The sequence below is a fragment of the Populus alba genome, chromosome 2, assembly GCF_005239225.2.
Source record: "Populus alba chromosome 2, ASM523922v2, whole genome shotgun sequence".
In the NCBI taxonomy this organism is placed as follows: domain Eukaryota; kingdom Viridiplantae; phylum Streptophyta; class Magnoliopsida; order Malpighiales; family Salicaceae; genus Populus; species Populus alba.
The window spans coordinates 12,360,468-12,385,787 of NC_133285.1; the positions used below are offsets into that span (position 1 = coordinate 12,360,468).

Here is a 25,320-nt window from a genome sequence, read left to right on the forward strand (position 1 = left end):
AGTTAAATAAGGTTTTCTTTCTTTCTTTCTATGAGATTATTTTGGTCTGATGATGACCCGGGTTACGAGTTTGGTGGATTGACTCAAGTAGTTTTTATATGTTCTTTTTTTTAATTGATTTTTTTATAATCGATTTTCTTTTCATGAGATTATCTCAGTCTTATTAGTACCCGAGTCGTATGTTCTGGTTAATTCGGGTAGTTTTTTTTTGTTTTTTTTTTAATTTTTTTTTTTCAATTTTATCCTTCAACATTTGTTTAATTGAGAATTACACTTCATAAATATATTTTGATTTGTTTTATATTAAGTTGTCATAGTCTCATAACTTGGATAATGGATTTGACATGAAAACTCGGATTAACCCAAGTTAATGCAATATATTGTTATCTTAATATTAATAAAAAAAATTGTTGTCTTAAATCTTTTGTAATCAAATTATATTTTTAATAGATGTGCTTTTGAACTCGTATATTCAAAAGAATTATATCGAATCAATTCTTAAAAAAATTAATTTTTTTTCTTTTAGATAAAAAAACATTAATAATATCTAAATATTTTTTATATATTTTAAAAAAATATAATCCAACCCACAACATATCACAAATAAATTACTTAGTAATATTCTATTTTCTCCACGGCATTCCATTTGGTCAAATACATTGTTAAATGATTGCTCAAATTGAGTAAGATCAGCTTGAATAGCGCACTAGCTTCACTAATAGGAACATTCCTCCCTTAATGCATGGGAAGTTTGTGGGCTCATTTCCTTAAAACGGAGGGAACCTAAATCATATTTAAGGGGACAAAAAAATGGTAAAGATCAACAAGTACCATCGTTCTTTTTGCTCTTATAGTGTAGAGTGTAAGGAATTAACTACAGCAATCGTGTTTAGTAATATCACAAACTCGTGTTTTTAATAAATTTAAAATTATTTTTTTTATAAAAAAATAATTTTTTTTATATATTTTAGATTTTTTTAATATATTAATCTTAAAAATTAATTTTTTAAAAAATAAAAAAATATTATTTTAATATAAAAAAACAACCGTAATTATATTCCTAAAGAAGCAAAATTGTTAGATTATAAAAGATAGTATCCATGTAGTAACTATACGAGGTCAGATTTTCTGAAGATTACTCAAAATTAATCGAATCACTTTAAATTCTAATCTTTAAATCTACAAAACAAAACCCCATCTCTCTCTCTCATAAAAAAGAAGAAGAAGAAGAAGTACGTACTTGTAGACCACAAACTCCAACATGCATGTCATTGGTAATTATTAAAAGAGATGGTCGAGTAAATTAGGGAAATTTAATATATTTTCCGCAGCTAAATTTCAAGATGGAGTTTTTGTAACAGACAAACTATACTGATTAATGCATCATGAGGGGGTATCCGTGAGTTGTATACAACCCATCACATTAATTTTGATGCATGTATATTGAATATGTTTAGAAATATAATTGTGGTTGTTAGTTTTTTTAAATTAATTTTTATTTAAAAATATATTAAAATAATATATATTTTTTATTTTTAAAAAATTATTTTTAATATCAACTTTGATCTGAAAATAATAATAAAAAAATTAAAAAAAAATTCAATTTTTTTTAAAATATTTTTGAAACATAAAAATAATTAAAAAATTATATAATTGTAGAATTCAAACAAACATAGGGAGTATTCAGCGCTTAACATCCCTAAATTCTTGGTTAAATGGCTACCTCCCTAAATTAGTGGCAATATTTAATTATAAATAAATGACCACCTCATGGTCATAAGAGCACATATAAATGCATGCGTTCCATATTTGCATTTCTTTCTTAAGAGTCACCATTTCTCCCCCTGCTCTTTGCAGGGAAGAGCCCTAGAGATTGGCAGTTTCTTTTCGCTTCCTCTAATTAATTAATGGAACATAAATCAGACGCTGTCATTGATATTGTCAGTGCTGTCAACAACCATCAAGATGGCGTCCCAAAGACCAAGAAGAAAAAGCGACGCAGTGCAATGCACATCCTTAGGGTGGCCATGTACATGCTGTCTCTAAGATCTGGCAAATCAAAATCTGTCCAGACAGATGTTGCTTCAAAGTGGAAGAAGTACTTGTCTTTCATGCGTCCTTTGCACGTTCACAGCAACCATCAACGCATCGAGGCCACACCGGCACCTGTAACATCCACGGAGGTTGATGAAGAATCAAAAGTTACACCTCCGGCGGCTTCCGTGGACGTTGTTGAGCAATATTTAGAGGTGTTTACCCCATCTTATTCACCGGCCCCCAAAAGCATAGCATCATCCTCGTCTGGCCAAGCTAGCCAATACGCATCGGCGCAAAATCTTCTAGATCTTCTAATTGATACGAGTGATGAAGATGAGGATGGGGACGAGGATAGTTATTATGATGATAAATATGGGGACGAAACGATAGACATGAAGGCTGAGCAGTTCATTGCTAAATTCTATGGCCAAATGAAGCTTCAACACAAGAGTTACTGAGGTCATTACTCTGAAACTACAATTTGTTTGCTTCCATGTATGCTTGTTTCTTCTCAGGTAAAGGGTTAAACAACTGGGTTGTTTAATATTTGAAAAACATTTTCTGGTTTTTATGATTTTTACTTTAGTGTTTTTGTATTTTAGATTTTTATTCAATGAAGACAAACAATATTGAGGAAATAAAAGCAGTTTCAATGAAGACAAACAATCTTTGTCATGTGTCCTTTTTTTTTTCTTTTACATTTTATTAATTTTTCCGTTTTCCTGTAATTTGGGTATAAGTTAATTATGAATTAGAGGAAGAGGGGCCGGTTATATAACTGTTGAAATTTTGTTTGAAGCTTAGGCAAGGATCCAGACTTTTCTTTAATGAATAAACATAGTTTTGTTCTAGAGATTAAAATTGCTCAAGAACATGATTTCTTGTCTTACAGACACTCGTCTTGTTCGATATTCGTTTTATTCTCTTTTTTTTTGGCATTTGATATTAAAAACATCGGAGTTTGATACTGAAAATCTTTACTCATAAGAAGGTTTATGCCCGCGATATCAGATCACAGAGCTAAAAGCTTAAAAATGCGTAAGGCAGCTCCGGAGTTTTCTTAAACACCATGTTATTTCAACAATCTTGAAAAACAATATCATTCGGTAAATAGTGCACTCACGAATTTTGGAAATATGGATTAGGCACTTAGGCACCTTAATTGGCCCAGATTACTCTGGCGAGAACCAGAGAAAAATGTCAGTTTTTTCTCACCCTGAGCGAGGGCGTTCTTGGTGTATATATTAAGGCTCTAAAACCATAAAAATACAACTTCAGCGAATACTTTGATGGTTGAACTCTTGGTTTGCAAAATTCACTCTAGGTAAAATAAATAAATAGAAAGAAGATCAAGAAGAAATGTGATTTTCCGATCAGAATTGGTTTACAAAATTCAGGTAAAAATAACAAGAAGAATTGTGATTTTCCTATCAGAATTCCAAGTGCTTCTGATTGAGAAGAGAAAACTATTGATAGCATATTAAAAAAATCCATATTGCTTTTATTTTTATGAAACGGAGATGGTTTTGTTCAAGCACAAAGTCTATTACTACTAAAAAAAAGAAGTATCAAATACAAATAAAAATAACGATAAAAAAACACTTATAAGTAAATCACGGTGACTTTTATTGACAAAAAAGCTCATACATTGATATATATTTTTTTTTAACGGTGACCACCGAAGGAAATACAATTGGAAATGAAGGAATGAAAAAAAAATAACATATCATTATTACAGATTGAATTACTGAGAAAATATACCTGTCGCTAATACCCATAAGTGAATCTCTCAATAATATTTAAGTTATAACCTGACAGATGACCCCCTTCTTCCCCTCCCCCATTTCTCTCTTCTTCTCCTTCTTCTTCTACTGCTGCTGCTGCTACTAAAAACAACACACAACACCCCTATATTTTATCAAAATTCAAACTCCCATCATCACAAATTCGGGTATCCAAATACTCAATCTATCAACATCCTTATTATGGCTAAATGTTTTTGAAGATTCGCAACATCAAGCAAGCAAAACTATATATATTTTTGTTGTTAATTCATTTTAAAATGTTAAATTTTTGGTATTTTGATGTAGTATATGTAGTTTGTTTGCGTATTTACTTGTTTTATAGCTTTTTCCCATAGAAATTTATTGTATGAATGTATGATTTGTATATGTTAAGGATTTGTTTGAGATTTTGAAAAATTATATTGTTTGTCATATGATGAAATTGAGTTTGATTTTGTAACTTAGGTGTTTTATAATGAAACAAATAATGACTTATTTAATGGGTATGTTTTACATTTTATCAATTTTATTATTAAGATGAAAATTTCAGTAAATTTAAAGGAATTCGATTTTTTATAGAAAATTGATAATGATTTAAGGGTAAGATTGAATAAGTTTTAGCTAAACCAATGATAACTAATTAGTTGGGTATCTATAATTTAATTAGTTCACATTATTAATTTATACATGTTGTCATCAATATTCTATATAAGTTTCATATAAATAATGAATGATCATTTTAGATGTATAAAGTTTCACCTGAAGGTAACGCAAAATGGATTATTGTAATGTAGTTAAGATTTTTTATTAAATACACACTATCTAATTCGAGAAATATTAATGGAGACTATATTAGATGCTCAAGTAAGAGGTGTAAAAATAAAAATTTTCTCAATCTAGATGTTGTTACAATGCATCTCTACAAAAAAGGGTTTATGGAGAAATACTTGTGTCGGTTTGCACATCGAGAACCATATGCTCCTTATGAAACCATGGTAGAAAGAATGGTTGGGTTAACTTTTAGTTATAACAACGTGCATAAAGTTGTAGATGATAATAGTAATCATTATAGAAGTATGATTATGGATGTAATGAGAATGAATCGGGGTGATGTAGGTGAATGTTCAATCATAGATGAAGAACCAAATGTAGACGCAACTAGGTTTTCTGATCTTTTGAAAGATTTTGATGAATCATTATAGAATGGGTTCACAAATCGGCTTGTGCATATGTGTTTACCATTAAGTCAGATTATAAGTTGAGCGAGGCTTGTTATGACAGAATCTTCGAATAGGCGTGGAAATTTTTACCTAAAGGGAATAGGTTAGAAGAGAACTTTTATATTGCTGAATCCATGAGATAACTCGTTGACTTAGTATACTAGAAAATTGATAAGTGTCTAATCTTGTGCATGTTATAGTGCCTAGAATATACAGATTTGACCGATTACAGAGCATGTAGGCATGCTCAGTATGAACCTAAAACTAGTAGGGAAAGGACTCGTCGCACATAGAAAACTTAGATACTTCCCAATCACTTCTACACTGTAAAGGTTATTGATGTCTCTAAATACTGTTAAGCATATGACATAGCATCAGTTATATGATACTATAAATGGAGTCATGATGCACCCTTTCAATGGTGAAGCCTGGAAACAGTTTAATAGGGTACATCATCAGTTTTCAATGGATCCACGAAACATATATGCTTGGTTATGTACAGATGAATTCAATCCATTTGGCTCATTTTTTGCATCATATTCTTGTTAGCCGGTGATACTCACGATATATAACTTGCCATTTGGAATGTGCATTAGGCTAAAGTTTCATGTTCTTATCTACTTTAAAATCATACTTGGATATAAAAAAAAAAAACTCTTGTGAAGCTATTACAATCATGGCAAAGTGTGGGATCATGTTGGAACTATTACCAAGAAGTGGGCTCTCGCTCTACCACTGTTTTAGCATGTTATGCTGTTAGAGAATAATATAAATCATATCCTAGAACCTTACCTAACAGCTTAAGTTATTGAGTTGAGATGGTTCTTTGACATGGTATCAGAGCCTTGATGACCTAGTGGTCACGAGTTCGAATCTCACCATCCCCATTTATTTGATAAAATTAAGCACAAGGTAATGTGGGTCTGTGCAAGTTTCAAGTCCAAAAGGCTTTCACTTGAGGAGGTGTGTTAGAGAATAATATAAATCATATCCTAGAACCTTACCTAACAGCTTAAGCTATTGGGTTGAGATGGTTCTTTGACACATGCAATGGATTGACAACATCCTGACATGTTTTTACGCTTTGATACATGCAATGTTGTTCACTGCCAACCAACGAAGGAGATCAAGCTAACTTTAGCTTTGGATTCTCTTTTTCTTTCTATATTGTTGGGGTTGTTAATGTTTTTGTTTGTTGCTGGAGTTTTAGCTGGATTATTGGTGTTGTGTTGCTGTTAATTATATGGGTTTTGGATTTGTGGTGGTAAACATAGTGGTGAGGGTTTTGAGTAACTGTGTCTAGCGTGTGATGTGGAGTGGAGTTAGGTTTGGTGTTGGCATGGTTATCGGTGGTGTTTGTTTGGATGGGAAAGGTGGCTGATGTGGCTGATCGGTGGAGGACGCAACTGCTAAAGGTACTAGCATGGTTGTAAGTGGTTTTGCTGAATAGAAAACGAGAAAATAAAGATTTTATGGTGGTTGATGAGGGGAAGGTTGTTGGCGAGGATGATGACAGAGATGACCACGATTGATGGTGTTTGATGGTATAAAAGATGAGGATGGACGATGATGACGAGTGAAGGTTCAATTATGGTGGTGGTGTGTGAATGTAACGGAGGTTCACGGGGGATTTGTTGATGTTGATGGTTGCATGAATATGAGGCTGTGCATGTTGGTTTTTGGTATTGGCGGACAGCAAATCAGAGAGGTGGGCTACTAGTATAGTGAGAAAAGGTTGATAGCAATGAAGGGAGAGAAAAATTATCTGATTTTTCATTTTCTTTCTTTATCCAATCTTATTTCTTTTTCTTTGATTTATTTTTTTCCTTTGTTCTTTTTTTTTTTTTCTTCTTATCCTGTTTTCTTTTACAAGAAAAATACTTAGAATTTTTCTAACCCACTTTAGCCCCTTCTTTTCTTTGTTAGTAGGGAACCCACTATATATTCCTTTTTATTTGTTTGGTATCTCTTTTTTGGTCCCTGATTCTTATTTCTTTTTTCCCTCATTTTTTTTGCTGGTTAGCCCTTAATATTTATGAAAGCTCAACATTACATAAAATATATAAAAGCACTCAAATCATGAAATGATGGTGATTTTTGTAAAAATGACCAAATTGCATCAAAAATATATTTTTTTAGATTTTTTTTTGAAGAAAAATTGGGAAATAAAAGGTTAAAAAAGTTATAACAATAACGAATTCTAAAAAAATATATAATAGAAAATAAGAAGTTGAGTTTTTGTGAGTCAAGCCTAGGTTATGGTCCAAAAGGTTGACTTAGGTCATATCATCCTTTAACTTTTTAAAAAGAAAAATTTAAAACAATCTTCACATTATTAGGCACAAGAGAAAATAACTTTAGAAGTTGTGTGAAAAAATATCGACAGGTGATCAACTGGTGATCTCTTTCTCAATTTCCTCAATAGATTCCTGCATCCCATCTCCTTTATAACTTAAAAAGGAATTAAGGAAGATAAAAAATTTCAAATAATAGTGGTGGCTACTATCAGGCATGTATTTTTTAGTAATCTTTTATAATTTGTTTGCAGTTATTGATTCATAGGTTTGTCAACGAAGAACGATAGTTCAGAAACAAAAAGAGAAAAACAGAAATCCTCTTCTTCGATTTAAATAATTTAAGTGTTGAAATTAAGCTTCTAGGGCATTAGAATCAGATCACGTTCATAAAAAAAGAAATAAATCCTACTGAAATTAAGGACGCTTTTCTCCTACTGAAGCATTTTTGGCTTGCTCATCGGGCTTAGCAGCAGACATAAATTAACTAGCTTCATTGTTGATCTGTTACGGTGGCATCTGGGCAAAATTGACTCTTGGCATGAATGATTAGCAGCAACTAATTAAAATGGAGCAAAATGGAACATGCACGTATAGCGGCATTGAGCTTTTGCACCAAAGATCAAACTCACAAACATAAAAAATCTTTCCATGGAAAGACGAAATTTCTTCCACATACAGTTAAACACTCAATCGATCTGATCTAACCAGATCAGGGAGTAAGTTTGAGACAGAGATCAACCCCTCCATCGTCATCTTCGGAGCATAATTCACCAGGAAGTGCTTGAATAAAAGATGGCGCTGAAGCTGCAGCAGGAAATGGTTGTGCGATGTAAATTCGAGAAGGAAAGTGATGGTCAGGAGAAGATGGTAGAAACAACAATGGCTGCGATGGGTAATCACTAGCTAATTGGGGCCTAAATTTAGCAGCAGCAGCAGTAATATTGTTGCTAATAATTAATCTGGAGGGTGGTAATTTGACAGCATGTGAGCAAACAACTGGTGCAGCTGCCATGAAGCGGCGGTCACAGAGGTAGTGGTTACGTCTTGCTCTTTGTCGCTCTCTTTTGTGAGCATTTTGATGGCCTCCCAGTGCTTGTGAGTTGGCGAAAGCTCGGTGGCAAAAATGGCACTCGAATTTCCTGTTTTCTAAACTATTTTCAGTTTTTGATAGGATTTCATCTTGCTCAGTCAACGGAAAACCAAAAAGCTTTAGTTTTGTGGTGGTCTTCTGGTCGGAGTGGTGGAATGGGGTCGAGCACTCTGCCATGTGTCTAGAGTACTCAAATTTCATGTGCATTAATGAAAGTATATTATACGCACCCTATTTATAGGGAAATAGTGATTCTAATTCTCGAAATTATATGAATATTAATTACACCAACATAGTCAGGATAATTTAGGGAAAATTGTAATGAAAATAATATGGAGTTTCAGCCGACAATTAGCAAAGGTGATCTTAGAGAGTGTTTGTCTATGATGTTGCAAAATACAGATGCAACAATATTTAATAATAAAAAAAACATAAATTATCATTTATAGGTCTCACCAAATTTCACGTTCGGAACGCTGAAAAATAAAAGCAGGTCCTACCTACTTCTTGCGGCTGCACCATGCAGCATCCCTCCACACTGTTCACTTTAGTGAAGAGTGTGAGTGCACTATTCACTAAAGTAAACATTGTTTTTTTTTTTTTTAATTAGTTTAAGGTGAATTAAATTTATTTGTACTGTAATCTCAATTTTATTCCTAATAATATTTTATCTAATTTTATTGCACGTTCAAAAAATCATGGAAACTGTAGTTCTTGTAGGATGAATTTTATATGTAATAGAATTGTAGATAATTTAATAGAATAATAATTTTTTATATATATAAAGTATGATTTATTTCACAATGTAATAGCAATAGTTAAATCTACAATATTTAAATTAAAAACCATAAATATTAATATATATATTTTTAAATTATTTTATAACCTCAATTTCAAAAGCATTCTTAACCAAACACATTAAACTACTTTTTGTTCAACCTTAATTTCAACCACAATTTTAACCAAACACCTATTTTTTCAAACCAACTTCAACTAAAAGTACTTTTTATAAAACAACTTTTTTCAAACCACAACCACAACAGCTACCGTAATACCAAACACACTCTTATACATTGATTGTTGGCTTCGATGGTTCTCACTCCATGGCAGAAAGTTGATCGATAGAACTTTTTTTTTAAAGGATTCCAATGCTAGTTTAAAGAGGTAACGTTTTAATTACATTTCAAACACATTAAAAAAGTAATATCAAATTTAATTAAATATTTTAAATTTTAGGATTGATATAGATTTTAACATGGTATTGAAGAAATTTAAATTTCATCATTTTTATTTTTTTCTAATTAAATTAATAAAATTAAGAATAAGATAATTATATACATGTGTGAATTTCAAGTGATTTGCTTGGATTATGTTAGACGGTGGTATAGAATTATATATTAAATTTTATCTAATAATTTATGTTTTTAGATTAAAATAGTTATTTAATAAAACAAAATCTAAAAATATATAAGTTTCTTCTTTTTCTAGTCATGTTATCCTAGTATATGATGCAAGTGGAAATACAACAAGACATATCAACAAGCATAGAATGACATAAAATACGTTAAATTAGAGTTAGAAACAAATTCTAAATTTTTATTTTATTTATGGAATATTAATCGGACCAAATTTGCCTCCTAAAAAGGTTTACAATACCTTTTATAGGCTAGAAAAATTGACCTAGACTAGAAAACAAAAATTGAAATCCCAAAAATAACATAAAATCCAAAATAACACAAAAAATATGGGAAATCAAAGGAAAATAACAAAATGAGTTCAAACAAGATCTTTTAAGCATCATCTCAAGAGACTTGGACATTAAATTAGTAATGTAGTAGTTTCTCATTAGAACTAGGCCTCAGGAACCGTGTAAAAAATTTAAACCCAACCCATCAATCAAATATTTTGATATGACCTCTTTTAGCCATTACCCTGGTCTACCAGAACCATGCCTACTCTTAGGCTTAGTACTATTTGACTAGTATATGAAAGCATATGTTAGGCCATTCATATAGTTTATTTAATGTAGATCCCTATATAACTTTTAAGAACCCATAATTTTTACAAACTTTGCTACAATATTCTTCCCGGATTGAAAAGAACTTGTCCTCAAGTTTTGGTAATTATGATGTCGTTGTCATTGACTAGTTTTGGGCCTCTAACATGCAATTGACTCGAGATAAAGTAAGGTAAAAATTAAATTCCTAAAACACCTTTGATCTTAATAGAACCACTATTGATTGTTAATGATTTGTTCAACATCAAACCCTTACTCCCTTTATTCAGACTCTCCACCTTGTTCTTCTTTTCTCCATTCTCTTCCCCCCCCCTTTTTATTCATAAATCTTGATTAAAACAACTTTTTTTTTACCCTTTCCTTCAATAGTTTCCTCCTCCCTTCTAATCGTTAGTATTATACATTTTTTTTTTTATACTGAGGGTATATATATTATGTTTTCCATTATGCACGACATTAATTTCATATTGTCATGATTTTTCCAACAATATATAACATGCGTCCATAACATGATATCACACAAACAATTATCAAAGTATTTATTAACTATAGAAAACAAAATGAGAAAGCATTTGTCCATGATTACTTTGTTGTCTTCATTTAATCATTTCAGTTTGTAAGGTGTAAGCTGTTTTTCTGTTTTAAGCTGCAACTTCTCTAGGACTTCTTCTGACACTATATTCTTGCAATTACCAATATCGACGATCATGTGAGGTGAATTTAGGTTTTTATGATAGGATCTACAAAAATAAAATAAAAAACATCAAAAAGATTGCATTTTATAGCTTTTAGTGAGATGTGTGTTGTGTTTAAATAAGCTGTACCTTTAAAAAAACTAAAACTAACATCATTTCACTTTCAAACACATCCTTAGCTTTTGTGTATGTGGACAAAACTATAATTCAAACTAAAAAGCATAACACATAATCTTTTTTAATTTAAAACACAAGAAAAACAAGTAGATAAACTAAACTTAGAACAAGAAAAGGTTGGGATTCTTTTATTATTTTTATTATTATTATTAATGTGGGTGTCCGAGCTAGCTTACGCGCATCTCGACTAATCTCACGGGCCCTAAAGTTAATGACCATGTAAGCCTTTAATGGCCCCGAGGTTTATGAGACTCGAATTAGTGATTTTTTGAGAGCAAACCTAAAGCCTGATCAATTAAGCTATACCCCTCGGGGTTAAGAAAAGGTTGAGATTCTTACAAAGAAGAGGAGCAGCATGCATGCAAGGTAATTAGTTGATGTTATGGACTGTTATTGTGGACCAAAATGGGAAAATTGAAACTCTTCCTTGTAAGCCAAACTTGAATGATGGTAAGAGTATTAACCGAAACTAATACTAATTTCCCAGGTTGTGAGGTAGTTATTTTTTACCATTAATTTTTATAATATAACATGAGAGGACACGTGTCTAACACATATTAGACATATATCAATAATTAATGATAAATTGTTCAAAAACTAAATGAAGGGATCATATTCATATATTTTTGTTCAATACATGCATGAATTAATTAAGACTAACGGTGAATTGTTAGAGTAATTATTGTTTTAGTAATTTTTAATGGTGTAACTTTATATATATAAAGTTATATATAAAGTTAAAAAAACATATTTCCTATGAGGAAACTTACTATCAAAGTTTTTTTTCTCTTTGAGAATGTTTAATTAGATGCTAATTTTAATGGTTTCTTTTAATGATAATGATTTTGAAATATGACTATTATATGATTTTAGTTTTCTATCTTTTTTTTATATTATTGTTAATTAAATTTTCATCTAAAATATATATACATCTAAAAAATAATCCAAAAACACGATAATATATTTAATTTTAAAATTGATGGTGATGATATGATCCAAACAAGGTCAAATTCGGATTTTGACGTAAAATGCGCAACTATCCAGTTTTACGGAAATAGTCATAATTCTCAATCCTACCGTTGGATCAGGCTGAAATTTTACATGGAGGCTCCTGACATGTTTTCATACCTTGGGTTAAAATATCATGTCAATCGGAGTTCAGCAAGGCATCCAAACACGGGTCAATAGAGGCTGTACGAGTTTTGTTATTTACTTCCTTTTGACTTGTGGACTTCTTATTTGGCTAGGATTCTTTTCCTAAAAGGATGCGGCAACTTATTTTGGGAATCTCCTAGTTCTACAAAGATCTTTAATGGGCTGCAACATAGTTTCCAAGTGTGGCAAGGATTCATAAATGTTTCAGAATCCTTTTCTTACAAGGATTCCTTATTCATCCTAGCTACAAAAAGGAAAGAAGATTTCAGAACTAATTCTACCTTTAGATTTGATTCTCCTAGCTTATATAGGACTTCTAAAGGGCTACAAATCTGATCCTATCATATTTAGGATATTAAATTCGGATTTATTTATTTTATTGTTATTTTCTTCTTAGTTTAGGGTTTATTTATATTATTTGGGTTTAATTGTAAATGGGCATCATATAAGTCCACATAAGGGGTCCATTAGGGTTTATTTTAGTTTGCAGTCACTATAAATAAGGACATAACCAGACATGTAAGGAGACAATTCATATTAATAAAACTTCTTGTTTGCCGCATTTTGTGTGTGTGTGTGTGTTGGTGAGATAATCTCCCTTCCATGGTTCTCTAAAGAACTGAAAATGACTTATCGAAGAACAATTGTCTTCGTGGCGTTATCCTTATACTTCTCATTCGCGAATCAATATTCATTGGGTGGGGGTCTCCGTTTCCAATAGTACTGGTGCCTAAGTACAAGTTATCTTTGTGTCACACTCCTATCAAACCTGATTTACTTGGCTTTTCGGGAATTGGTGTCTTTGCGTGTGGGTTGCGTGACCATGTGATCATGAGGTTCGCATCATGGTGGGTGGAGATTCATATTACTTTCCTTATTATCAAGGTACGAGGGTTCGAAACTAGATATATGGTATGTGTTTAATCGTGAGTCAAATTATTATTTTTTGTAATAAAAAAAAGGATACTCAATTGTTGTTATTATGTTTTAAATAACAAAAAAAATCCACGACCCAACATCATAGAAAGAGAACTAAAAAAAATAATGATTGTCAATCCTCGTGAATCAAAATGTAGAAAGATGAAATCAAGAAAAAAATCAATGCAAACAAAGTACTAAAAAACAAAGCACCAGTAAAATTAAGTGAGGTTGTCAAAACTTGTTAGTAGGATAATGTAGACATGATTATCTAATAAAAGGCAAGACAAATTTTTTTTTTTTTTTAAGAATTAAATTTTGAAGGATAAAATTAAAAAAAGACTGAAAAAAAAAAGCAACTTAAAAAAAAAAAAACTTGGGCCACACAGATAAATCTCTCACCTAGATAATGTGATAGGGATAATTTGATTATAAAGAAAACCAAAGAAAATAACAAAGCTTTTTTTTTTTTTTTTTTTAAAAAGAATAACTTCAAAGGATGTAATCGAGAAAGAAAATGACATCAACCCGTGTAAAATTTTCAAATCCATAACCCTAGGTACTGTCTAAACTATAAGCATCACATTTGAAAAAGTAACTATTTTAAAAACTTGGCTCAACCTGACAGGTTAACTCATGACCTAGGTGAACCTTAGCTTAGCTTGGGCCGAGTTTCAAAAAAATTGGAAGAGAATTGATTAAGTATAAGACGATTAAAAACCTGGGTTGATCCATATTTTAGTTAACCCGAGAAAAATCTAGTCAAAAAAGGGTCAAACCTATTGACTATTGTCCTTTCTTTTTATTTTTAAAATAGTATCGTTTTGATTTTTTTTTATAAAACAAAAGGATTTGACTGACTTAGGTTACCTCGAGTCAATCCACTTGACATGTGACCCGATAATTGTCCCAAATTGACTTCTGAGTAAGGCCTATAAACAATGAGAAAAACTTAGGAGACCAAATCCTAATAAATGAAATCTTGAATGATAAAAAAAAAATTAAAGGATAAAAAAATAGCAATTAAAAAAAATAAAGACTTCATTTGAAAAAACAAATTGAGAGGACAAATAAAACATTTGAATTGAAGAGCAAAATTAAAAAAAATCAAACTAACAAATGAATCCAAATAAATAAAAAAAACAAAGAATACTAATTTTCAATGAACTCAATGATTATAGATAAGGTTTTTTAGAAAATAATTAAAAATAATTAAAGCTAAGCCGGCTCAATCTTCAGATCTTGTGACATGGATCAAGAGACTAGGGCCTTGTTTGTTTCCAGGAATTCATTTTCCTGGAAACCACTTTCCCCACTTTCCTATGTTTGGCAAGCACAAGGAAAATCAGTCAAAGGAAACTCAATTCCAGTCAACGGAAAAATTAAAACGTTAGCGTAGGAAAGTGTTTTCCTGTTTTTAAAACCGGAAAACACTTTCCTTTTTTTTATTAGCAAAAAGTGTTCTTTGTCTTAATAAACCAAATCTCTCCCAAATAATTCACGCAGATCAACTGCAAGCATCTTTCATCTTCCAAGTAATTTTTTTTCCCTTGTTTATCTATTATTTCACTGCAACCATGCTCTGTAAATGGTTAGAAGCCGGGTATTTCACTGCAACCTCCCATGCTCTGTTAATTTCACCGGAACATCTGTAAACCAAAACCCATGGAAGGCAACCCATTCAACCATAGCAAACCGAAACCATAAGGAAAAATCAACCACAGCAAACCCAGAAATTGAACCCAGAAATTAACCAAACACATACCCATACACATACACGGCAAAATTATTTCTTTTCGCCATTGTTGCTATCACAGCAAACAATCACCACTGTCACAACAAACAATATGGTGAATTCAATTCAATTAGAAGGAAAGGCATTGGATCCGGGAATGGAAATGGAGAATTGGAGAGGGAACCTGTTGGTAGAGAGCTGCATAGAATCGCTTGGGGTATGTGGGGCCAGAGCTTGCCCTCGCCATCGCCATTTCTTACAATAATTACTCTGCCTGTGTGTGTTGTTGTAAAATTTGAATTCATTTTGAGTGAGATTGGAAGGGAATGAATAAATGAGAGAAATATTAAGAAAGGAGGAAAACAAATGTTTGGGATCGGTTATGGAGAGGGAGTGCTTGTAGTGATAGGCAGCTTGTAGTGATAGGCATGTTTGGTGGGGTTTTGTAATAATTTGGTTTTATTTATTTATTTATTTTGGTGGGGTTTTGTAATAATTTGGTTTTGTAATAATTTTGGTGGGGATTGCTTCTTTTTTTATTATTTTTTTTAAAATATTAAAAAGATAATTGCCTTTACGTGTACAAAAAAAATATTTATCCAAAAAACCCATAAAAATATTTTTGTATGTATTTATCTTTTAAAAAATTCTTTATACAAAAAAAAAAAACCCAAATATATAACTCTTACCATAAACTAATTTGGCTTTTTTCATATGAAAAAAAAAACTTATTTTAAGCTTTTAAAATTGAAAAAAAATATATTAATAGGTTTTACGTAAAAAAATATTTCACAAGCTTATTTCTCTATAATATGATATGACATATATAGTTATATTTTATAAAATAAGCTATGTATAAATATAGGATATAATAAAAAAAATCCATCATTATACTTTTTAGATTTCAATTTTTTTTTTTATTGTAAGTGATATTAAATATTTTATATATATATTAGATAAACTTGAAAAAAAAATTAATTCATTAATAAATTATTTTCCAGTTCATTTTCCATAACACAACAAAACACTGGAAAATGTTTTCCAGTTCATTTTTCATAACACTATCAAACATCGGAAAATACTTTCCCGGAATTCACTTTCCCCGGAATTCACTTTCCAAAAGAAACTACTTTCCTGCAAACAAACGGAGCCTAGGTCACAACATGAAAGTCAAACATGAAAAAATAACAATGTAAAATTTCTAACCAACCAAAATAATTAGGGATAAACTTGAAAAAAAGAAGAAGAAGAGAGAAGTGGTTTAAAAAATGTAGATTTAAAAGAAAACGAACCAAATTTGAAAAAAAATAATAAAACAAAACCAAATCATAAAAGATGCGATTGAAAAACAATTTCAGTCAAGAAAAGAATAAGAACAACTACAAATAACAATCAAAAGAATGAAAATCATATTTGATATTAAAATAAAATATCAAGGGATGAAATTCAAAGACAAATTAATTCATTAAAGGATTCAAGACCAAAGATATCACAATTAAAAGAACGAATACTAAATCTAATTTAAAATCAAGTGTAAAGGGATGAATTTGAAAAGAAAAAAAAAACTTGATAAATGATTCATAACCAAATACATTACAATTAAAATAATAAGGATAAAATTTGATATAAAAATCAAGTGTGAAGGGACGAAATTGAAAAAAAAAATTAACTCAATAAATGATTCAATGCCAAATAAATTGCAATAAAAAAAATGAGAAACTAAATTGACTTAACAAACAAACAAACAAACTTGTTTTTTTTGTAATGGTCAACACAGTTTTCTAAAAGGAGAGAGGAAAAAAGAGGGAGAAAAAACCCCCCCAGCTAGAGCTCCTCTCATGTGTCGTCTCACCATACACGCCTAACCACCCATCGAATATCACCCTGGTAGGTGGCTTTTGGTACTGTTTGGGCACCACACACGCCATTTGCTGAAAGGCACAAGCGATGCCCACACGCTAACTATTTTTTAATACACACACACACACACACACAACTAATTACCACTTACCCCATTTGAGATTTACAACAAAACCATATGAAAAAGATGAAAACACCATTGCTTTCATAATTGTAAAGCATTCTCTACTTTCTAAATAATAATGTTATCTACTATAAGAGCAATATACAAACTCATCGAACTCTCATATCTCTTGAACAAACATTAACAAATTCCACTAGAAGACAAGCTAACAAAAACCAAGAGAAGGTAAAATGACATGTATAAAATAATAAGTATTTTTTTCCTCCTTCTTTTGCTGATTAAGTCTTTAAAACATGATTATTTAAAATACTTGGGAGAGAAAATGATGATGCATAATTATTAAAAAAAACAAAAAACAAATCCTAGCTATTTGGGTTAGGCTTAAATGGTCTTACCTATAGTGATTCTCATGGGTTGTCCAATATCCTTGTCTCGAGTACACACCTTAATGTGTTTTTTTTTTTTTAGTGTTGAGAAGTTAGAGCAATATCACATACTATCCATAAGGACACATATTTTAAGTAGCGTACCTTCAAACCACCCATCCACTGGTACTTTTTAGGTATTCTTAATCATTGTAATACTCTTTATGAGGTGAATTGATATAGCAAAGGTATATAAATAGCTTAGGTCACCAAGCAAACATTCAGGTCATTCAGGTTCATTTAAGAACTACATACACCAATTCATTCACCTATCACACACTTCCTATGATCTTCAATTTATTTCCCTTTCATGTATAATACTTGCTTCCATCCTCACATACAACTCTCTCTCTTTTTTTCCCTTTCATTTTGAATTAGTTTGAACTTTACGCGTCGAGGAAAAAAGTATAATATACTTTTAATTGCTGAACATTAATCATCTACTTTGATGTTCGCTTTGGAGATATTATTCTTCCACGAGAAGTGATCGCGTAGAGATCAAACCTATGCATGCTGATGGTTTTTCTAAAAATAATAATAATAATTTTTCAGTCATTTAGGTAGCCCAAATTTCCAGCCTAATTTTTTCTATGTAAACACTGGTATTTCTTTGCAATTTGACATGGGATAGTCAATGGTAACATATCAATTTCTTCATTAATAAAATGTTTTTTTTTCTTTAAAAAAATTTCAAGATTAGATACATAAATACACCTAATTATATATATATATATATATATAAAAAAAACCTAATTTTTTTCCACACAAAAATAGCCATAGCAAGTCAAGTCATAAACTAACTATGCAAGGGTGCATGCCACACAAGTTTATGCTTGACATAACAATTTTACTTGAAAAGAAAATAATAATCTGTCATGGCACACAAAGATTTACAAATAAAAATGACAAAAAAATCATGATAATTTTTTTTATTTTTAAAAATCATATGTTGTCACTTCGAGAGTGACCCTGTCGCACGTGTGCGGCGTCGCGGCGAAAAAAAATATGGTTGTTCCCATTTTCTTATCTACAATGTAAATATATCTATATCTATGGGGATACAAGAAAATAATGTCTTTTGTGGGTGGAAAATGGAATGGGAGTCGCCACCTAGTATTTTGGTCACTAGGAACCCTAACTGGTCTTAGAGATCGGGTACGGGGACTGGTTGCGTAAAGGGAAGGTATTAGCACCCCAAATACGCCCTACCTAAGGTAAGCTGCATTGTTTTATTGTCTGATAAAATCTAAGGTATTTTCGTGTTTTTCTAGTTGTTGGTCTGTCTATGGTTCAAGAAAAATCCTCCTCGGTAAGAAGGTCTTTGTCTTATCGGGTAAAATCCTAACCGCTCTAATGTCTATACCAAAACTTTATTAATAATATTTAGGAATACGTTTTACGTATAAATTCGTAATCCCAAATACTACTAATAGCACCAAAAAGATTTTTAGAATTTTTGAAATATTGGCCTAGTTCTCATGGCTTGAATAAACTGGTTATTAAAGCCAAAATGCATGCTAATACATATATTGTTTTTGAAAATTTCCTTTGTTGTGTGAAAATATGATGTCATAATATATATATATATATATATATATATATATATATATATATATATATATATATATATATATATTGGAGAGACTAGGCCGTATTTTAAAACAAAAACAATTTTTGGAAAATATTAAATTTTTTATGCTTTGACGAAAACCGGGTATCTTAATACTGAGCTTGTATCCTTACGGTATAAAAATACAACCCAATATTAATCCACTTTGATAAAAAATGCAGAAAAATCAACAACATTTTTAGGGACTTTTTAAAATTCTTTTGAAAGCAAAAACATTTTTTATTTTGAAAATCTTTGATATTTTTACGAAAACCAGGTATTTTTAACATTGGTTTTGTATCTTTACAGTATAAAAATACCAACCAACATTAACCCATTTTGACCAAAATATTCAGGGAAATCAACAATATTTTTTAAATTTTTTTTCGAAATATTTGTTTTAAGTAAAAATATATATACACAATATACACACACATATATATATATATTATAATATACTATAATTCATAATATATATAATAATAAAAAAATTCGGGTTGGGCCGGCCCAAATAAGTGGGCCGAACCCAACCCCAGCTGGAAATGGGCCCAACCTCAGCCCAAAACAGTATTGGGCCGATCTCGGCCCGCAAGGAGGCTGGGCCGATCTCGGCCCAACAAAACTAATAACAAAACTGGGCCGGAAACCCGGCCCAGTGTAAGAACCCAACGGGGAAGGGAATTATTTTCCCTTCCCCTAACTCCTGCATGCAGAACGATTCTGCATGCAGGAGGAAAACTACTGCAATGTCCAACGAAACAAAACAGGGGGAGAATGATACCTGGCGCGGCGGAGGCGATGCTGCTGGTCGAACGTCCGGGTTGATGGTGCTGCAGCGGAGGTCGGTGGCTCAAAACGACGGTTCCCAACAGTCCGGTAACCTCTCGGGTCGTGCTTGGTCTTCCTTTCCTCTAAGCTTTCCCACGGCTTCGGTCCTCTTCCTCTCCTCCTGGTTCTGTTTCTTTGAGTTTTAAGTATTTAATACTTTAGTTCAACTGTTTCTCTCTCCTTCAGTCTCTCTCTCTCTTGGTCTCGGGTTTTTGTCCTCTTTTTCCTCTCGTGCTTCACATCTTTCCCCTTCTTTTATAGGCGGGCAAAGGAGCGGGGCTGCATGGGCAGCGTGGGGAGCAGAACAAGGTGGGTTGAGCTGGGCAACGTGGGGGGGCAGCGCCGATCAGCTGGTCGGTGAGCGTGGTCGATCACGACGTGGCCCTCCTGGCTTCGCGTCGTCCGAGGTGCATGGGCTTGGTATGTCAGCGCACGCGAGGAGAGAGGGGCACCGACTGATTAAACAAAGGTTTCGTCCATGCTGCTGCACGTTCGGGGAGGAAGAAGAAAGGGGAACAGTGCCGTTCAAAACGGCACCGTTCGGTCTTTTTTTTTTTTATGTATGAAACGGCGTCGTTTCGGAGAAAACGCGCCGTTTTATTTAAAAATGGCGCCAGAACGCGCCCAATTTCGAATTTAGCCCTCAATCATCTTTGTTCATTTCAATTGAGTCCCTGCCAATTTCGGTCCTCGCCCCCATAGTTGGCTGCGTTTTTCACCTTGGTCCTTGGCCTCTGATTTATGCAATTAAGCCCTCAATTGATCAATAAACTTCCAATTTCTTCAATTACGCCCCTGAATCAAATCAAGACAGCCCCCTATATCTACCCGCTTTTTCCAAATTGGTCCCTGGTTTCGGATTTTCCCAATTAAACCCCTAATTGGCCATTAAACTTCAATATTTATGCAATTAAGCCCCTGATTTGACCCAATAAATTCCTAAAAAATATATTTTGGCCCCAGAACCTAAATTTCTTCTAATTAAAGCCCAAATTGTCTTAAAAATCAAATTTTCTTGCACCCCAATCCTCTATAAATTCAAATAAAAATCCAATTAAGTCCATAAACATCTAAATTTGGGCTTTTCTCCTCAAAAATTCAAATTTTCCTTCTCAACAGGGCTCTCATCCTTCAAGAAAATACTGCCAAAAATCCAATCTTTGTATTTTTTAACCTCCTTGACCAATCTTTCGACCATTTTCTGAGCGCTCATGCCTCCTGTTATTTTTATAACCTTCTTCGGCTATTTATTTATTATTTATTTATTATTTTTTTGTGGGGACCCAAAATGGGTTACAACAGACCCTACTAGTAAAATAATAGTTTATTCTATAATAAAAAAGTGAATTGAGAGGGTACCGTCAAAAACACCCTTCAACTCATCGATTGATATTCATACTTAACAAAACAATTTTATTTGAAAAAAAAAAGTCACAATTCATCAAAATAACATATATATATTTTTTTTATATTTTTGTTGCTTATACAAAAGTGCTGCTACCATGTTTTATTTAAAAAAAAAAAAACGCATATTCGCAATGTACATCCATATGCAAAACACATCATGCTAAAATACTAAACACACAAGAAAGTCAAATGTCCACACACAAATCACATTCACGAGTAAAATTATCGGCACACACAAAATCAAACACATAAATCATCACAAACAACCAATGTTTTGTCATAAATATTTAACAATATGTTAAAATTAATTGGGGTTTAAAATCAACATTCTGAAGTGGTTAAGATGGACCAAAAGAGGTTGAAATAGTGGCAACAATGGCGGTGTATGCAAGCCACTTGCTAGAAAGGGTTGTCATGGTTGGCGCATCGTTTCACTTGCCGTGTAAGGCTGGGAGGCACGTGGACTAGCTCGTTAGGTGCACCTCTTTCCCCTTTTCATTCCTATACTGGTGGTGTCGCCCACCACTACTTGTGGAGGGAAATTAAAGTAACTAAAGTTTTGGTCTTTGTGTTTCTCTCTTTACTATTTGTTTTTTATATATATATATATATATATATATATATATATATATATGCTCATACAAAGGTTATTGAGTTACATGGCTTATATGATTGTGTAGTACTCATAAAAAAAAAAAAAAAGTTGTGGTGGTACCTTGTTTAGAGGTCAAAAAGAGAGATAAATCAAGGAGAGAAGTTTTAGTGACAATTTCTCTCTCTCTTTGATCTCTGATGATGCAAAAGACTTTGGGCCTGTTTGTTTCTGCGTCTCAAAAACATTTTTGAAAAAAAATGATTTTTTTTATTTTCTTATTAATTTCAAATTAATATGTTTTTAGTGTTTTCAAATCATTTTGATGTACTGATGTCAAAAATAATTTTTTTTTTTTTTAAAAAAAAACATAATTGGCATGCATTTTGATATGAAAAGTTATTTGAAAAGCAACTACACTGCCAAACAAGCTCTTCAATTGATGGAGGGGTTTTGTAGGAGGTTTAGAGACAAAGAGTGCGTTTGGTATTGTGGTAATTGTTGTGGTTGTGATTTGAAAAAAGTAATTTTGTAAAAAGTGCTTTTAATTGAGGTTGGTTTGAAAAAATATATGTTTGGTTAAAACTGTGATTAAAATTGAGGTTGAACAAAAAGTTGTTTAATGTGTTTGGTTAAAAATTATGGTTCAATTTTATGTTATGGTATAATTACCTAAAAGGACTTCATTCATAATATAAATGAATAGATAAATAAAAGTAACATTAAAACAAATAAAATTTTGCAAATAGATCTAAACATATTAGAACAATATTTTATAATTATGTCATTAAACTTGTAACAATCCCATCACATAATTCATTTGCAAAAAAAAAAAAAAAATCTATATCAAGGCAAATATATATATATATATATATATATATATATATATATATATATATCTTTTGGGATATTGTTTCTTATTTTTATGTTGACATGACTCCATTATGCATAATATTAATAATTTTTTCCTTACCATATATTCTTTTATCGAAATTACATGACAACTAATTTGTCAGTCGAATTCTTTAATCAACACTAAAAATAGTGAAGGCAAGAATAGTTCAAGGTTAGGTTGAGTTTAAAAAGGGCACTCGTTTGTTGTTGTCGAGGTCGGTAACAAAACAATTTACCAAACGAGATGAGAACATGATGTTTTTTGGTAAATTTCCACATAACTCATCTCTTGAAAGTTCAACCACATGTTGAACTTGCAATAAGCAGTATTTTACTACTTTCTGATAATCAAGGTCCTGCCGCATATAAACAGTGGAACCCATGCTTCTGATTTTTTTGATAAACCATAACCAAACAATTATATCAGTGTATTTCTTAAAAACGTGAACGCTACCACGTAGACAAACACACTCAAAGAGAATTGTGGTGGTCTTGTAAAAAATAGAGGTTGGAAGAGAAATTAATGAGAGAAGTTTTAATTTAGAGAGGTTGTTTGGTTGTCGACGACACTACTGTTTTGTTGTGGGCTTCAACAATAATGGCTGCTGGTGGTGCTGGTGTGGAGGGAGGATAAGACAACTAGGGTTTATTTGGCTTTTCTTCTTCTTCTTTTTTTTTTTTTTGAAGAAAGGTGAGAGAAGATGAATAATATTCTTCTCCCTCCCTCTCTCTTTCTAGTTTTCATGCACAAACTATCTCTCTCTCTTCGGTTTTTTTTTTCTGTTTCAATGGTGGCTAGGGTTTGATTTCTTCTTTTCCCCTTCTCATTTTCTCCCAATTACTTATTGAGCAAGTAATCAAATCACTTTAGTCCCTCTCTCTTGTTTTGTGTTGTAGTCACCGCTTCTTTTTTAATTTAATTTTTAATTTTTAAGTTTTTTGTGTTTTTCTCTTTTTTAGAGAAGATGTCAATAAAAGAAAAATAATTGAAAAATAGTAAATATATATATATACACTGTAATTAAAATATTCTCTGTGGATGCTGAGAAAAAGGCTTTTAAAACACATACATTTTTCTACTTCTAAAAGTCTTAGAAACGGATTAAATTAAACTCACTATATAAAATAGCTTCTAGTTTTAAATTAAACAGATTAAATCTTAGAAGTGGAAAGATGTTTCGTCTCTATTATTAACCATTTAGAAGCAAAAGGTGTTGTCAATTTTATAGTTTTTTTAGATGAACGTAGTTTAGCCTTTAATAAGATCAAAAATTTATCCTAAATATAATCAAAATGCTGGTAAATGCAAAATACAACATTTCTACATTTATGTATCAAGTTCTTATTGATGAAAAATTAAAATATTGTCACCTGAAATCTTAATACATGTGATCATTTGAGAACCTAAATCATATATTTAATTGAACTTAACGAACTACAAAATCAAATATAAAGTTAAAACAAAAGTTAATGATTGAATTTGAAATCTAATAATCCTACGTGTGTAGTTGAAAAATAAAATTCCAGAAGAAATTAATAGAAATTAACTCGTATACTTTAATAAGGTGTTTTCACATTGACATTTTTTTTTTGGTACTGTAAGGGATCTGTTGCTCATGCTCCACGAATTACAAACAATTCGATTCAATGTGACAATAGTTTCCGTCCTCTCGTTTTAACTGTAGGTTAGGCTTTCACTTTCTACCTTTTTTTTTCTTTTTTTTTTATTAATATAAATTTTCAGTCAATTTACACCTATTTCAATTAATTTTATAAATCCTCAAATTAAAATCATATAAATAATTTTAAAAAAATTCTAACTCATGACTATAAAAAAAATAAACCCAAAATCTTACAGTGGCGAGCTTTCTCTTTCTACTTGTTTTTTTTTTAGTTTAATGTAGGTGTCCGGGCCAGCTTGCGTGCACCTCGACTAATTTTACGGGCCATGAAGTTAACGACCATGTAAGCCTCTAGTGGCCATCATATTAGCAATTTCAGGGCTTGAATTTGAGACCACATAGAAAACAAACCTCTTGATTTCAAACTCTTACAACTGGGCCGTCACCTGCTTTCCCTTTGTACTTGATTGTTAAGGTGATATCACGAATAGATAGAGGTGCTGATCAAGAGTTAAAGGCCACTTCTCATCGGAAGTTCAGCTCATCGGGAATAGAACATTGGTTGGAAAAGATGATACACCAGTGACAGCACACCTTAATTTTTGTGGGGACAAGAGAGTGTTAAAAGATACCATGCAAGATTGCAGAATCCTTGTAAGACCCTACATGTATTAGCTAGTTCTTGTCAGAAGGAGCCTCTGCTATGCATTTTATGGGGCAGCACTAAGACCCAGCTTACGAATGGCTGTGAATCGATCTTTTTTATGGTATCGTCAGCTAATCAGCTTTACACGTTCTATTAACTCGTTTCCAGCTTGCTCATTTCTATCATAT

The 25,320-nt window shown here is 31.8% G+C and overlaps 1 protein-coding gene and 1 long non-coding RNA gene across 2 annotated transcripts; both read right to left on the reverse strand.

The window, feature by feature from the left end:
* Positions 1 to 7,898: 7,898 nt before the first annotated feature.
* Positions 7,899 to 8,627, reverse strand: LOC118046842 (uncharacterized). Its single transcript, XM_035055898.2, has one exon. The coding sequence runs from the start codon at positions 8,603 to 8,605 to the stop codon at positions 8,048 to 8,050; it is 558 nt and encodes a 185-aa protein (XP_034911789.2). The 5' UTR covers positions 8,606 to 8,627; the 3' UTR covers positions 7,899 to 8,047.
* A 6,029-nt stretch (positions 8,628 to 14,656) lies between these two features.
* Positions 14,657 to 15,647, reverse strand: LOC140955327 (uncharacterized). The gene is made up of 3 exons (XR_012169289.1): positions 15,310 to 15,647; positions 15,168 to 15,220; positions 14,657 to 15,039 (listed from the first exon to the last, which is right to left on the reverse strand). It is a non-coding gene; the product is annotated as an uncharacterized lncRNA (long non-coding RNA).
* Positions 15,648 to 25,320: the final 9,673 nt, after the last annotated feature.

Bases quoted from the DNA above. Each gene is read 5' to 3' on its own strand.
- LOC118046842 (XM_035055898.2), bottom strand. From the start codon at position 8,605: ATGGCAGAGTGCTCGACCCCATTCCACCACTCCGACCAGAAGACCACC.